The 16,205-nt window shown below is 48.2% G+C and overlaps 1 protein-coding gene across 5 annotated transcripts in view; it reads right to left on the reverse strand.

The window, feature by feature from the left end:
- Positions 1-409: 409 nt before the first annotated feature.
- Positions 410-16,205, reverse strand: part of ATP6V0D1 (ATPase H+ transporting V0 subunit d1) — a 34,238-nt gene continuing 18,442 nt past the window's right edge. For all 5 annotated transcript variants that reach the window (XM_005526288.3, XM_014255492.2, XM_014255491.2 and 2 more), the window contains 6 exons: positions 10,754-10,932; positions 7,720-7,799; positions 3,842-3,919; positions 3,094-3,270; positions 2,293-2,370; positions 410-1,767 (listed from right to left, as the gene is read on the reverse strand). In XM_005526288.3, coding sequence (XP_005526345.1) covers positions 1,606-1,767; positions 2,293-2,370; positions 3,094-3,270; positions 3,842-3,919; positions 7,720-7,799; positions 10,754-10,932 — 754 coding nt within the window. In that variant the 3' untranslated portion in view covers positions 410-1,605. The remainder of the gene's footprint in view (positions 1,768-2,292; positions 2,371-3,093; positions 3,271-3,841; positions 3,920-7,719; positions 7,800-10,753; positions 10,933-16,205) is intronic.

Here is a 16,205-nt window from a genome sequence, read left to right on the forward strand (position 1 = left end):
AGCCCTATGCCAAAGACTTTCTATTGCTTTGTTTTTGCTTGCTGGGGCAAGGATGGAAGCAGTGACAGTGCCCACACTGTCATGTGGACAGCCCCACATGCCAGGGACATCCCCACATCCCTAAGGATGATCCCTACGGATCATTCCCTTAAGGCTGCACCCCTTAGGCACCACTTAGCTCAACGGGCAGCTGCACCCACAGACCAGGCACTGTTATGGCTTGGGCTGGAGGAAGTACCCTGGGGCTCATGGGGTGGTACTACCACCAAGCCTGCAGTAGAAACAAGAGTCCCAACTCACTCAGGAACCACATCAGGCTCCATTACCACAACTACCAGATTCCCTGTGACTGATGGAGCCTCCAGCTGGGGCTGTGGGAGCAGGTGCCCAAGTAAGCAGGAGAGCACAGTGCAGTAGGCAGATATTTATTGGTGTAGAGAGGAGGGGCTCACAGAAAAACAAACTGCAGAGGTGACCACAGCACAAGCTGGGACAGAGCCAATTCTCCATTGATCCTTCCAGCAGCATCCAGCGTGTTTCCCTCCAGCAAGGCTTGTCTGCTGCCATTGCACATCTCCCAGACTTCAAGTGCAACTAGGAGCTAGCCAGGACACGGCAGCAAAGGGCAGAGCTGTCACACCATGCCCAAGGCTTGGCTCCCACCCCGGACAGGCAGGGCCTGGGACATCCCTGCCCCCAGCAGGGTGACTAAGGCTGCTCTGTCCCATGGCTAGCTGTGCCATACAGCTCCATGGCAGTGCCAACCCATCCTCTGCAGGGGAGAAGCCTGGATGTCTACCCTGGAGGAGTGCAGGGGTCCACCACCACCCACAGAGCCCAAAGGAACCCCAGTTTTTGCATGGTTATGACAATAAACTGTAAGCTGTGGGTCTCCACAGCTCTGAGGAAGGCGCTCAGCCAGCTTATGGAGCCCTGTACAGGGCAGCAGGGAGACTGATGAGAGCTGCTTCTGCAGACACAGAGAAGCTGCAAACACTGCCAGAGTGGGAGGAATGTGCTCCACAAGCACTTTGGCTCTGCCCTCACATTCCCACAGGCTCCATTCCAGTCCTGGCCCGGGTTGCTTGGTCTCTCCCAGGTCAGGGTTCACTACAAGGGGATGCAGGGATTGCACAGCAGCATGGGCTACGCTATAAACCACATTATAACTACATCTCACAGGAACAACACTGAGTAGGAGACGTGCAGAGCACTGACAGAGGGCCCCCCAGCCATGGCAGACCTGACCTATTCCTCTGCAGCAGTGGGACCCCCTCAGAGGCAGTCCCCCGCAGCTCAAGCTTGCTCTATGAGCATAAGCACACACAGCAATTAGTACAGGAACACTGGGACTACTGCATACACAACAGGAGGACCTCCTGCTGCACAGGGCTAAGCCTGGACCACTCATCCCTCCGGACATCTCACAGTACACACAACTCAAACTTCAGCTTGTGAATAATTTAACTAGCAACTGTACAGTTTCCTCATTTGATCCAGTTCCACAGATGGGACATCCCTGGAGTCTGGGCAAGGGACCACTCAGGGAGTTAGGGGTCCCTCCGGACTCCAGGGGTGGGAGGGTCAGACAGGAGCAGAGCAGAGTTAGAAGATGGGAATGTAGTTGTCGATCTTGGTTCTGTGCCGCTGGGCGATGCACTCTGCGATCCACACAATGTTGCGGCACTCCTGCTCCTTCAGCTTCACAAAGGCATAGAAGACTCCAAAGTGGAATTGGTTGAGGAAGGCCAGCTTGTTCAGCTTTACCTGGGGAAAGCCCAGAGGAGGACATGTCATTTGTTCACCTCAGATAGGAGGAGTTGGTCAAGGCAAGAGTGGAGCTGCTTGGAAGGGCCCATGACTTCCCAGAAGGCTGGAAGGCTCAGCACAGGTATCCTGTTCTGCATCTCTCTAGGTCCTCGGGACAGCTCTAACCTACAGCACATGGCTCAGGACAGGCTCTGACATTTGAAGGAAATATTTATAACTCAGGTACCATGAAAATCCTTATTTTCCATGTAATTACACTCTAGTTTTCCTATCAATGGACCAAATATCCATTAGCAGCCCCAAACATGCCTCCCCACACTGCTCTAATCTGTCTGGGTGAGACAACAGACCAAGCATTATGCCAGGCCCCCCATCCTCATGCAGGAGCAGAGGGCAAGCATGCTTCTCCTTCCCCCAAACCCTGTTCATCCACAGCACTGCTGACAGGGCAGCAGGCTAGCTTCCTGACACCTGGAGCTTTGCAAATGGCACACGTCAAGAAGCACGTCAGGGCTCACTCACCTCGTGCTCAAAGAACCGGTCTTCAAGGGTTTTGTCTCCAGGGTTGCTGCCAGCCCCTTCAAATAGCAGCTTGTACTCCTGCAGAAAGGCATTACACGAGGATATACTCTGTACCCAACTTCAGCAGCATTTGAGGGCCCCCTGTGTCACAGTTACTCCAGCCACCCTGTCTAGTCAGAGGACAGAGAAACCACGAGCCCTGCCCCTCTCCTCTGAAATGTGCTGTTCTCAAAGGTGTATAATTGCTTTGAGCCATAGGAGAAGGGGCATCAGATACAGACCCCTCCATGTACAGACTGAAGTGTTTGGGCCAGACCCCTGTGCCCACACACACAGGCTGCTCAGTAAGGGGACACTGACTCTAAACAGATCCCCAGTCATGTACAAAGCGGCTTGAACACAGACAAATCCAAACGTGTCCTCCCAGATCAGCATCCCATCTTCAACTGAACCAGAGCTCAGGGCTGGAAGTGGGGCAACACCTCTTCTCACTCAGGCAAGGACAGCCTGTCATTGCTGCCACATCAGCACCTCAAGGGTTTGGTGATAAGTTCCCACACCCTGGGACAGGGAATATTGTCTCTCAGTCACCACTGAAATGACAGCCATGACTAACAAGCCAATGACATCTCAGTGAAGCCAAGTCCTGGCCAAGCAGAGCACAGGACCAACAGTATCAGAGAAGATTGGCATCCCTGTCCCCAAGCTGTCAAGCCACAAGCTCTCCCAGATCCCCAAGGAGCTCTGATCCAGAGAAGGTTCTTGTACCAATCCCCACGCCCCTCATCCCAGAGCACTCACAGGATAGTAGTCAGCAACATTTTTGACTTGCTCGTAGTCATCTGCCCTGGCCAGCTGAGCCAGGCCCTCAGGGTAGAGCTTGCCACAGTGTGGGAACAGCTTGGCTCGGTCCTCCTTGGACAGCTCAGTACCAAATGAGTTGATGGTGATAATGAAGGCCCTCCGGTCAGCTTCAAACTGTGGGAAAAGAGTGGCTCATGCTGGGATGCAGTATCTTAACCAGAGGCTGGCAGGTAACAGTGCTACTCTGCACATAGCCACATCAGAGGGCAGCATGAGGAGGCTGCAGGGATGTGTACAGCTCTCTTTTGCTCAGCCAGGGCAGGCTACAAGTGCAGGCTCCCAGTATCCCCAGTACCTAGGGAGCATTCAGGTGAGGAAATCCCCATCCCAGGCACAAATCCTGCCCAAATCAAGGAGTCTCTCTTACCTACTGCTCCTGAGTCCTGCACATCTCACAGCAAGCCTTGGCATGGACACAGGCTGTGACCCAAACAGCCCTGGTAGCTCTCCCACTTGTTATCCACGTGAGAGGATGAAGATGTCGCCACAAAGGTATCAGTATTTGGGGAACCAAAGTCATAGGCAAGCAGTGTTGCCCAGGCCTCCCAGTGAGCAGGTCAAGTGGGCATGAGGATGCTGAACACTAACTGAAGAATGCTTAACAACTGGCAGACAAGCTGGGCCTGAGCAGGGAGAGATGACCATCACTGTAATACCATCCAGCTACAAGAGTTTCCAGACCTACCTCCAGGATTGGGCACATGGCATCTGCCGTGGTACCTCCCAGCGTCTTGCAGAACTTGTAGAAGGACTCCAGGTAAGCCTGGAAGAGAGAGGGCAGATGAGCATTCTTCTACACAGCTTCATCTACTCTCCCACAGGGGTCTTCAGCAGAGGACAGACAGCAAGCTGGGAGGCTCCCAGATGCTCTGTAACACAGCACAGGCACTCTGGCCCCATGTGAACTTGCCCACACAAGGACAGTGCTTTCCCCAGGAGCCAGAGAGACATGAAGGGCTGTGGTTGGGTTTGTTCAAGTGACTGCATGAGCTTACTGTGGGCAAGATCCCCAAGCAGCAAGGTTAAAGCCTATTTTTCTCCTCTGAGTCGCCTAACTCATTTACTGAAGTCTCACATGGTTTCCTGACCCTGCTCTGGCCTCCACAAACATGCCAAGCCACACAACCATAGCTACAAGACCTACACTCAGAAAGTAGCGCTGTGTAAGCAGAGTCAAGAGATGAGACAGGACATCTGTGAAAGAAACCAGCCATTCTCTCTAATTTTCTTTTCACACTGTGACCACTTGGTCTCTATCCCAACTGGAGCACTGCAGAAAACATACGGCCAGGCACAGCTATGCTGCCTCCAGGAAACGTAATCCTTTGTGGAGATGTTCCGTAATCCATCTGGAAGATTACTCTGTCTCCCAGGGGGAGCCCAAGAAAGCTGTGGATGGCTAAAAGTATCATTCAGCAAAAATGTTCTCAGAAGAAGTGACCAAGTAATAAAACACCTCCCTGAGCAGAGAGCTGCAACCAGAATCACTCAAAGGTATAGAATAAAAGGATGCTGAGACACCACAAATCTCTGCTTTATCACAACAACTCTAGGACTGAAGATGGACCAAGAATGTACAAGTTCAAAACCCTCAGCCACTGCACTAGGAAAGCACCTGGATTACTGTGTTCTGTATTTGTTACCACACAGTGCAAGAGGACAGTGCTGGGTTGGCATCACTCATCAAAGAAAGCCTCTCCAGCACTTGCCACTGCTCCGGCAGAGGAGAGCACAGAGCATCAGTCTGCAGAGTTACCACAGGAACAAGGACATGGATAACAGATGCCATTTGAGGCTGGCAGGAAAGGGAACATGGAGAAGAGATTCAGTCACTATCTCTACCCTCATCAGAGCTCACGCACAAACCTAGGGCTTTAGAAGCAAATATAGGTGAACTCAAATATCCAGCAGTGAGTGGGGATCCGTATCACAGACAACATGGAAACAGTCTGTAAACAGCTGCATTGGCTGCCCTTCCCGTGACAGAAACACTCCAATGTCCTGAAGCCCTTCCCCCAGGAACGGAGGTGTCTTTGCCTTTAATGATCCTCAGTGGGTCTTCCCTTCCATGAACCCACCCCCGTCTGCCTCGGGCTAGCCTCATCTGTCCTCAAATCCAGTCTGAAGTTAGGCCTGTGGCCTGTCCATCCACACTGACTTTTCCTCCGCGATCTGCAGATATCACCCTCCTCTGTCAGCTGAGGAATCCTAGTATTTCTCTGTAGTTTTCCTTACAGAAATCGTACCCAAGCCTCTTAATTTGTCTGTCTTAGCACAATCTCCTGTTCTGCTGTTCATACTCTGAGATGAGTGGAATGAGATAGTGGCCAGGTCAAATACACTTTACAGATGGATGCAGTAGCACAGTGATACTAATATAGTTCTTTTCTACTGTTAGGAACATGTTACCTTGTAGAGAGACAATTGCTTAGGTCACTCACTAGCCAAGACTCCATTTAGTAGTAGGAAGAAGCAAGGAGACCCTCACTGTACAAGCAGAGTTAGGGTTCCCCCTGGCCTCTCCCATACACCATTCCACATTTATCCACACTGATTTGCCTGCTTTATTTTATTGTCCAGTCACAATGCTCCTTCAATTGGATCCTACAAGAAAGTCACCAGCAAAGGCCAACAGTCAGCTGGCTTCACTTCAACAAGAGATGGAACAAAGGAAGTAAGCACTGAAGATAACAAGGCCAACACTAAAGATAACAATGCCAGCACACTTCCATTGCAACACTTGGCTGCTGACTGCACTCTACATTAAGCACTGAACATTTTAATATTTCCACCATTTGAGAACCTTCATTGCTAACAAGAAGGCTTTGTAATAGCTTCTATGGATCCTGCTCAAACCTTCTGTCAACACACTCACAGATTCTTTAAAAAAACCTCCAGTATGTCTGGGAGATAGCACTTCCCCTTCCCATGCCAACTCCACACGGATGCAGGCATCTGTCTCAGACCTGCTGTGCTTTTCAGAGCAGCTCTCTGCAGATTTCAGACCTGGTTTTATTTCCCTCATTTGCATTGTATTATACATTTTCCAGTCCCTGGGGAGAGAGGTAGCTTCAAGTACAGTCTGAAAGCAGCAATCACCTTTTCCACCCCTTCATCCCTGTGATTTGTTACGGACAGAGCTTCTGTATTCCCCAGGGGCTGCTCTTTAGCAAGAACCAGTGCCAGCACACACTAAGGCATTACAGGCACCTACATTTCCATTTGTGGGTAGGAAGTGCAGACTACAAAGCAGTATTAAGCCTCAAAAAGGATATTGGAAAGGACATGGCAACTGGGATCCAAGGGGATATATCCCACCTCCCTCCCAACCAGCTTTCCCGTGCCCACTCTGCTGCCTGCCTTCCCCCTCCTGCATCATGTTAAGACCGAGGCCTGTGCCCTGCAAGGCTGTGGTGTTTATGCACACAGGTGTCCCTCCCTGTTACAGCAAAGACCAGTACATGCCAGAGGCCACAGGCAGTTGGGCATGACTGCTGACATGCTGCTCCTTCTCCCTCCCTTTGCCTTCTTCCCTTCACGCCTGACCTGTTCTCTGCCTCTCCAAACAGGCCACAGCTTCCTTGGGAAGAAGAGGTCACACCGACTGCAGGCTGGCCATGACCAGCCAAAACAAGATTGACAGATAAAATCTATATCCCACCCCTGATCCAGAGAGTCGAGATGGAGCGATAGCCATAGCCTGCACATAAACACACACTTCAACACTGCCAGCTAAAACCAGACAGGGCCTGCAGAGGTGACAGCTCAGGACAAGGGGATCCTTAGCCCCTCCACATCTCTCTGCCAATACTCTCCCCAGCTTGCACCTTTTACACTGCTCTACCAAGAACATCTAACCCCAACCACAGACACAGAAGGCTTGAGCAGACAGTTGGAAGGTCTTTGGGAAGGGCTCAAGGCAGGGAGCAAAGCCAATGGGAGTCCTACAACCAAGTTTAAGATTAGTCATTGTGAATGCAGTTAACTACACCTCTGAACCTATGTGGTGAGGGAATAGACTTCTCCTGACTGCCTGAGGCATGAGTAAATTCAAAGACACCACTTCTGCAAAATCTCTTGCAAAGACTCTTGACAGCTCCAAGAAAATCCTCCTCTCAGCCTAGCTCTGGTACCCTGTCTCAGCAGAGCCATGTGATCGCATGTCAGGCTCCTCCAGGAGTGCTATCCTTACTTTCCAGTGGATGCAACTAGGTTTTGGCCATGTTTAATCACCATGCCAGGAATAAATAGGGAAGTTTACACCTCCTTTCCTTCTCAGAAACTCTAGCACTAGGGCAAGAGGCAACAAGCAGAAATTGATGCACAGGAAGTTCCACCTGAATATGAGGAAGAACTTTTTTACTGTGTGGGTGACCATGCACTAGAACTGTTTGTCCAGAGAGGGTGTGGATCCTCCCTCACTGGAGATATTCCAGGACCATCCAGACACAAACCTGTGCCATATACTCTGGGATAGTCCTGATTGAGCAGGGAGTTTGAATCAGATGACACACTGTAGCCCTCTCCAACCTAACCCATTCTGCAATTCTGTGAGTCATTTACCTTATACAGGGTGTTTCGAATTATTTCGATATTCATTTCATCCAGGTCCTGTTCAGATATGCAGTCTTGGAAGAAAGCAGCTGAAACAGAGCCAGAGACAGAGTTAGCATTGTCGTAAGTAGACCCATGCTCAGCACTTTCCAGACTCCTCAACAATACCAGGCAGAAGCACACCCTGTGTTGAGCTTGTCCCTCCTAGGCCTGGCCCTTTATCTTCAGCAGACAAATTGTCATGACTCAAAACCTCAGGCTCCACCATGGTTCCTTAGGCCATAAAAATTTTTGGGGTTCTCATATGAAAATATTTCTTCACGCCTTAGTCCTATGGTTTTGTTAACAGCCTATTCCCAACAGAAATTCTCAGCTCTAGTCCTCAGTATCAATAATAGAGAAAGTCTGTATTTAAAAATAAGCAATCCACAGACTGTTCCCAGATGCAGGCACTTGAAGGCGAAAATGCAGCTTTGAACTGCCTGCTACAGCACTGCAGGAGTGCTTAAGTACCTGTGAGACAGCAGCTAGTGAGACAAAAGGAGCTGATGCTTCTCCCTCTTTCTATAATATTTTAGTGGGGATTAAGAAGGCACGGTGATGCCACAGCTCATATAGCCCATGACACTGGTCATGGCTGGTGTCAGGAGTTGTTTCTTCTGGTCAAGTCTATTAGTCTCATTTTCCACTTTGTCCAAGGGCTTTTATTTCTCTAGCTGAAAGTTAGTAACAGGAGACAGGATAAATTAATAGGACTTGGTAGGATGCTCAGCCCTACATACTTTGCCAGAGTACCTCTGGGAGGGAGTTGGAGAAGTTGTGGCCACCTAAAGAACGCAAATTTCAGACCAAACAGGTGCTGCAAGCTGCAGATATAGGTGAGTCTTGTACATCTACAGTGCAGTGTAATGCTGCTGTTGTGCTCTTGCTAGCAAACGATTGGTACAATAAACCCACTGACAGGACTTCCTGACTTCAACTCCCACTCAGTAACCAACTTCGCTGAATTTGCTACAAAGAGAAATCTGATCTGTCTCAGCTTACACAGTGCAGCTATGTATAACAGACACCACAGTCCTGCTGAGAACTGACCAGTGCTCTGCTCTGTGCAACAAATCAGTTGCAATGCAGGCTCACACCTCTGGCCTGCACCACTTTTATAGCATGAGCTGCCTGGAAAGACAGCAGCTACGATGTGGGTCTGGAGGGTCCTGAACAGAGGTTAACCTCCCCAGAAGTTTCTTTGCAGCACCAGAGCACAATGCCACGTGGCCGGAGGAACGCTGCTCCCAATGGTTGGCAAAAATGCAAACAGAGTGTGCCAGGACTGGTTTTTACTGCAGGATGCGCTGGCCAGCCTGGATAGCTAAGCAGTGGCTACTTCAGAGTAGCTGAGGAATGAGTACACTGCTATTTCAGTTCTTGGCCCTCCAATATCCCAAATTAGGCTTACAGCAAGTCTCATTTTGCCCTGCTAACCTATGAAAGCCATTTGGGGTTAGGCATTCCCACCAAGCCACGTAGTTACTCAAGTCCTTTTAGGAGATAGAGATGCTGTTTCTTTGCGTGTGGTCACTGGAAAGAGTGCAAGTTCAACAATCAAAGCCTGCATGCCTGCTTGTTTAGGCAACACAACTTCTCCCCATGTTCCCCTGCTGAAGAAATGCCACACTGCTTGGTACACAGCCCCAAGGGCATGGCCTGGGCAAAGGTCTGGAGAAGCCAGCCCAGGCAGGGCTGAAGCAGGCAAAACCAACTCATGTACAAGTACATGAACACAAGAGGCAAAGACCCTCAATTGTCAGCCATGTTGTCCAGAAGCACCTCAACACTGACACAGGGCATTTTCACTCCATATTCTGCTGGAAGCTTTAAGGTCTCTGAGAGATAATATCTCTGAAATACTCTGTTCTATCTTCTTGCCAAAATGGGAAGGTTCCCACTTACTTGTGAGGAGGATTTTCTTCCCACACATACAGTGGGCTCAACTCAACTGCATGCAGAGCCTCAGTTCTCCTGCTGCGTTGTTGCCCTGCCTTGAAACCCAGATCTCTTGAGGCACGTTCTCCCTTCTTTACTGGGCACAAGTCATTTTTCCATGACAACGACTTCATTTGCCCCATTATTACACAAAGCATTTACAAAAGCACTTTCAGTTCCAAACCCAACTATTTCTATCAAAGACAGTATGATGACTTAGCGTGTTTTGTTCTTTCTAGCAACCCCAAAAGAATGACTAATCACTGACTCAGGCATATCTCATTACGTTTTTGCCCACAGATGCTAAACTAGCAAGTCACCTGTGACTACCTCCCCTACTACTGCAAAAACTTCCATATTTTCTCCAGAACCACTTCCTACACCTTTTATCTTTAAAGAACAGATCTGACTAGTTCTTCATAAGACACTTAGTTTTAGCATTATGTGGCTCCTGAACAAGCCTGTAGCTCTAAGACAATATACCTCAGTCCAGGATGCTGCTATACAATGAGTTTTAAAAAGGCTTTTGGAGATTTCTTTATTTTGCTGTGGTTGTTTGGGTTTGTTTTTTGTTTACATAAAGGGCTTTTAATTAACTAGTGCTAATTTTAGTAGTCTCAGAACAAGACTGGGCATGTGCAGATCTCTGTAATTATCTAAAAAAAACTCCATACAAGAAATTACCCAATGATTCAACTAAAAGTGCTGGAAATCAAGTGATTCATTCCTGCAAAAGACCCAATAGTCCTTCACTAAGGAGACTCAAGGCCTGGCTCACAAAAACCAAATTGTCCAGCAGTCTGCCCTACCACTGTGCTGGCCTGGACACTGATTGAAGGGTACAGAGAGCTAGCTGGTCCTCCAGAGGAAAAGATGGCACAGGACAGGCACAAACTGTCAATTCAAGCCCAGCCACCACAGGCAGTACATCCACAGCTGTGCATTACCGACCACTTTGTCTTCCTGGAGCACAACTTAGCCTTAGCTGGAGATAGACTAGGGGAGAAAAGGACATCTGTTCCACCACACACAGCTGAGAGGTATTTTGAACAGCTCCACTCACCCAGGGGAGTGTCCACCAAGATTGCATTGTAGAGCTCTGCAGGTGTCTGAGCAATGTTCACAGCTTCCATCTGCTCAAAACTTCCCAGAGGGTGGCACTTGGGCACCAGTTCAGAGATGGAACGCTGGTGCAGAGTCCCAGTGATCAGCAGAATGACATTGTCAATCATGTAGCTGTACCTGGAAGAATTAAAGAGGAAGACTGAAATGACATATAATACGAAATCCAGCAACAGGCACACATCATCTCCTTGTGACCATCTCCATAAAGATGCATGCTTCCCACAAAGAAGTACTAAGGCACCTCCGTAGAGTCTGTTTATCATGCCAGCCTAGGAAGAGGCATTCAGGCATAATCCCAGGCTGTGATTTATGCCACAGCTGAACCACACCATCTGGGCACCACCTACCACTGAAGAGCATTAGATTGGAACTGACTTCTGGAGGTGTCTGGCCCCATACCCTGCTCCGAACATAGCCAGCTCTAGCTGTTCAGGCAAAAAGACTTTTGAATGTTCATACAAACTTTGAATTACTTGCAAGGATGTGTATCTCACAACCTCCCTGAGGCTCTGCTTCAGCATCCAACCACATTTGCAATGAAAAGGCTTTTCCCAATGTTCTCCCAGAGTCATTTGTCTATTGTCTCTCATTCTAGTGCCACACACCTCCAAGAGGAGCCTGGCTCCAGTTTCAATGCCAGCAACACTGCTCCATATTGCCAAGTGAAAGGAGGAAGGGTCACATTTCTGCCGCCTCACTCCATTCCAAAAACAACAGGACTGGAAGCTTTGGCACAACCTTCTCTCACACCCTCATGAAACTACACACGAAGTTTTTCGCACCTCTACACCAAAAGCTACAAACTTGTTCACATTAGCCCAAGTTATGACGCCCCAAACCAAGTTCTCCACTTATGTTGTTCAGGATTAGTGGATTCAGTCTTTGGCACTGCAGTAACGGGACATTCAATCCAGAATCACAGCAGCCGGCATAAATTCCACCAACACAAGCCCTTTGTGTCCCTTCTCTCCAGTATGTGCATTTTTCTCCTGTACTGAGAAGCTCAGAATTGGGCACAGCATGCCAGGTGAGGCCTCCACTGAGCAGAGGAGAAAGAATACCTCCCAGTACTCCCAGTCCAGCCGGAGAAGAGAGACACAGCTGGCTTGAAGATTTGGAACACATGAAAAGCTGGTAGCCTTCTCCAAGTAGAAAGTCCACACAAGGGATCAAGGCATCACATAAATACCAAGTGTCCCCAGCAAGAACAGCAGTGATACTCTAGTCACCTTCACTACCATCTGAGGCACAAGCCAACCAAGCTGAGAATCTGAAAAACATCAAATGAGATGAGGGAGTTTTTTAGTCAGCAGAAGTTGCCTTAGCACATATCTCTCAGCAGCACAGGGAGGCACGGATGCTGAAGAGCAGGGTATGTGGCATTTTACGCTCCCTTGATCTCACTGCTAACTCTGAAAAGTTAGATGATGAAAAAGACCTGAAGAAGCTCCTTGGCAGAAGAGGCTTCAAAACAAATGAGATCATGCCTGAACTAGAATGGCAGAAGGAGCTATGCACATTGATTTGAAGCTCTGCTGAGAGTCAGGCTTCCCACAGGTACTTGAGTACTGAAGAAAGGGAACTTAAAGCCAGCATCCTGGGACTGAGGTGAAGACAGGCATGGCAAGGCTCTGGTGATGTTTGCCAGACACACATTGGGATGCTGCTGGTCTTTGTACTTCCAAGCTAACAAAGAGCACAGTGCAGACCTGCTTCCCTTTAAGCACATCAAAGGCAGCCAAGCAGAGCCAGTTAAAGGCAGATTTTGCTAGTTTTTATTAGATGGGCTTACTGCCTCTCAAATATGCTCAAAGGGCACGTCCATGAACAAATCAAATCCACACCTTAGTTCCTCAAACAGGTGCTGCTTTTTTCTCTCCACACTGCAAAGCTGAGTAATGCACCTCCTGGCCCTACAATTTTTGCAGAGCACCCTTTTGTTTTTGCAGCTTACCTTTCCTGGTTCAGTCTAGAACCAGGGCAATCAGCACAAGCTTCACATACTAAGAAACCTCCTTTTGCCCTTTAATCCACAAGGTCATTATCTTCCCTCCTGTTTGTGCAGCTCTCACCATGGAGATGATTGCAATCTCCAGGACAGCAAGAAGGGCCTGTTTATGAGAACTGAGGTAAGTCCCTTGCAGCAAGCAGCTAGTTCCTGGTAAATAAAAGCATCTGCACCCTAACACAGATGCTTCTCCATGAGGTGCACCAGAACAAGGATACAGAAGATCATTTTCCAGCTCCACCATCTGCTCTCAAAATGCACGTTTCCTTAGTGGAACACAGTAGCTTTAAGGAAAGACCATAGGCAGCACTTCTCTCAACAGAGCAAGGCAACAATATACAACCGGACCAAATCTTTTATTTTAACTCAGCCTACAGTGAAGGAATAGGTAAGGAAATACAGTCATGTATGCCAGCACACCTCCTTCCTATCCCAAGTTTACTACAGATACCAGTCTCCGCAAGATATCTGCAAGAAGCCTGGCCGAAGGCAACTGTACAAGAAAGGAACTGAGGAGAAATGTCTGGAGCCCTACTGCTCTCAGGTCTTTAGAGCAGCTTACTAGAGTCCCAACCAAGCTAATTCATGACTTCCCAGTCCAGCTTAGCACAAAAGCCACAGCTTTGGGAGAGCCACCAAAATCTGATTCTCTTCACACATGGAAGCTCCTACTTTTGGACTGATGGTCTCAGGAAAGACAAACCAGCTGGCTTCCAGTGCGAGAGAGCAAAGCATGGCTCTCCTTGTTTAATCTATACCCCTTAGCTTGATTGTTTCCTCATCCTTCAGGGAGGTCTGGGAAATGCACCGTCTATAGCCCAAATGCCAAGGAGGCACCAACTGTTTTAAAGATTACTTCACCTCCTTAAATCTTGCTGTCAAAGGATTCATCCCTGCAGGAAGAGTTAATATGCATGAGACTTAAGCAGAATTCTCACTCAAAATTTTCTTCTGACCATTTAGAACCTTCACAGTAACAACAGAGATACAGCAGAACAAAGTCTTCTGGTACCTGGCAAGACCAGGCAGACACCAGCAGCACTACCTAATCCTTCACGCTAGATCCATTTACTTCAAGCAAGGCCAGACCATCCTTATTCACATTCAGTCCCTACTTCATCCCAATGAAACCAGTCACAGCTTAGCCACTCATGGCTACGTGGCAGGTCTTCCAGTGCCAGGGCAGCCGGAAAAGCCTCTTCTCATCTGTGGAAGGGGCAACAGTCACATTGTTGTGTCAGGTTTCAACAAAGACCCATCTACCTCCATCAGCAAAGCTGTCCCAAGACCACAGCAGAGGTCCTGGCTATGCTGGCATTTTCTCCCAGGCCCAAAGAAATAGATTAAGTACAGTGGCAACATTGTTTCTAGGAATCTCCAACTACTTGTGTAATACAGCAACTTTTGTTGTCATCTCCCTTCATCATCTCCTATAAGGTTCTGACCAGCTTCAAATGTTTCAGCTCTCCTGGTAAACGCCTGCTCAGATGCCTCCAAGAGTGTTTTAACCTTCATTAACTCTCAGTGCAGGTAATAAGAGGACCAGGTTCTGGAACACGTAAGAAAATAGAAGTAGTTTGTCACTTGCAACATCATGAAGTCTTACTTCAGCCCACTTGGATGGTCTCTTCATAGCAAAACTCTCTTGCACAAACGCATTTTACACTCCTCCTCTGAACTGTTTTCTGCACACCCAGGGACATGGGCACAAAACCAGCCAGAGTCTGACATGCACAGTTACACCAGGCATAACCCTTCCTGTCACCCACTGAACAGAGGTGTGTATGCTCCAGAAATTTACATTCACAGAAATGCAATTTCAGTCAATACTTAGAAATGTCAGTAACATCTCACAGGAGAGTGTAATTTTTTATTAAAGGACAAAAAAAGAGACAGCAAACATAGAAATATTCTCAGCATCATCCACAACAGGGAAAGAGACAATGATTTACAGCTTCCTGAAGTCTGAGACAACTGGAGCCACTTTCTTTGCTCCTCCAGCGACTCCCACTGCAGAACAATATGCGTTCGGTGACACTCAGATAAGAACAACAAAGTCAGGCTGGGATATGCCTAGAGAAGCCAAAAGAGGGGGGCTGGTGGGGGAAACCTTCCTTCCAGCAGCAGCAGGCCAGAGATCATTCTGACTGATCGTTTTGGGAGGTATCGCCTCAGGCAGACACCCCTCACAGAGAAGAGAGGAGAGCCAGCCCCCAGAAGCTAAATCCTGACATAATCACCCATGGGTAGCTATGGAGCAGAATCAGGCAGGAGTAGAGCACAAGTGCAAAAGCCACGCACAGTGATGACAATGCATGTTTCCTCCTCCTTGCATTACATAAGGACAGACACCGATAAATGAGATATGCCCACTGAATATCTGGAAAGGCTGTTTTAGCAGGGGAGCACATGAAATGCATGAACATTCATCACACCGGCGGGTGTTCACAACTTGGCCTCAAGGCACTCAGGCACAGCCCTGCAAGGCAATGACCCCAAAACAGTTACAGCTTCTCCCTCCCCCATTTACTAATCTAATCTAATCATAAAGAGTCATTGTCCTACAGCAGATAGGTTGGTCTTTTATTGCTTTCTGTTCCAGGACACTAAAAAAACCGTTAACAATACTGCAAGTGGTCACAAAGCATGACTAATGATGGAACATTGTATGACCTGAGATTCTCAGGGATCCTCCAAAAGTAGAGCCAAACTGTAGCTTAACAGCTGCTCTGCAAGGGATCATGAGGACAGCCCTCCATGTCACAGCCAACAGACAGCTGTGGGCCAACGCAGAGGTGCATAGAAGGGGTTTTGTTGGGATGGGTTAAGATATTGCCTTGCTCAGGTAGCTTTAATGCTTTCCAAAACCAGCATTAGATGTTAACTCAGACTACTGTGAGCATGGCCAAAGTTCCTATGTGACTGCACTGGGCAGTTACTCAGATTACTATAGAAGCATGTATTTATTTTGGGATGAAAAAGGGAAATTTCCAGTGGGATCATAACAGTGCTCTGAACTCGGCATGAATTCTAGAGACAGCTTTAAAAGATAATGAAGTTGTTTTGACTATACTTTAGCATCTAGTGCTTCCCTCTTGCAGCTCATTCAGTTCACATACTTAGGGGGTGTTGGGAAAAGTAACTTAGGGAAAAAGTTTCAGGCTGCTTGTACCACTGCTTCCTTGTGTCTGTGCATAAATACACAGACCCATCTATATCCCACTGGATACTGTGCTAGTACAGAGGCTAGAGCCACTTGTCACACCTCTCTCAAGCTCCAAATGTTAAGGGGGAAAGCAAAACACAGACTTCAAAGCCCAAAAGAGCAGTGACACTAAGAATAGTGCCAACAGCTGAGATATTTGTATCCGCAGGGTCGGCT

The sequence above is a fragment of the Pseudopodoces humilis genome, chromosome 14, assembly GCF_049639895.1.
Source record: "Pseudopodoces humilis isolate 2021_Gansu_Grassland_sample_001 chromosome 14, ASM4963989v1, whole genome shotgun sequence".
Taxonomy (NCBI): Eukaryota; Metazoa; Chordata; class Aves; order Passeriformes; family Paridae; genus Pseudopodoces; species Pseudopodoces humilis.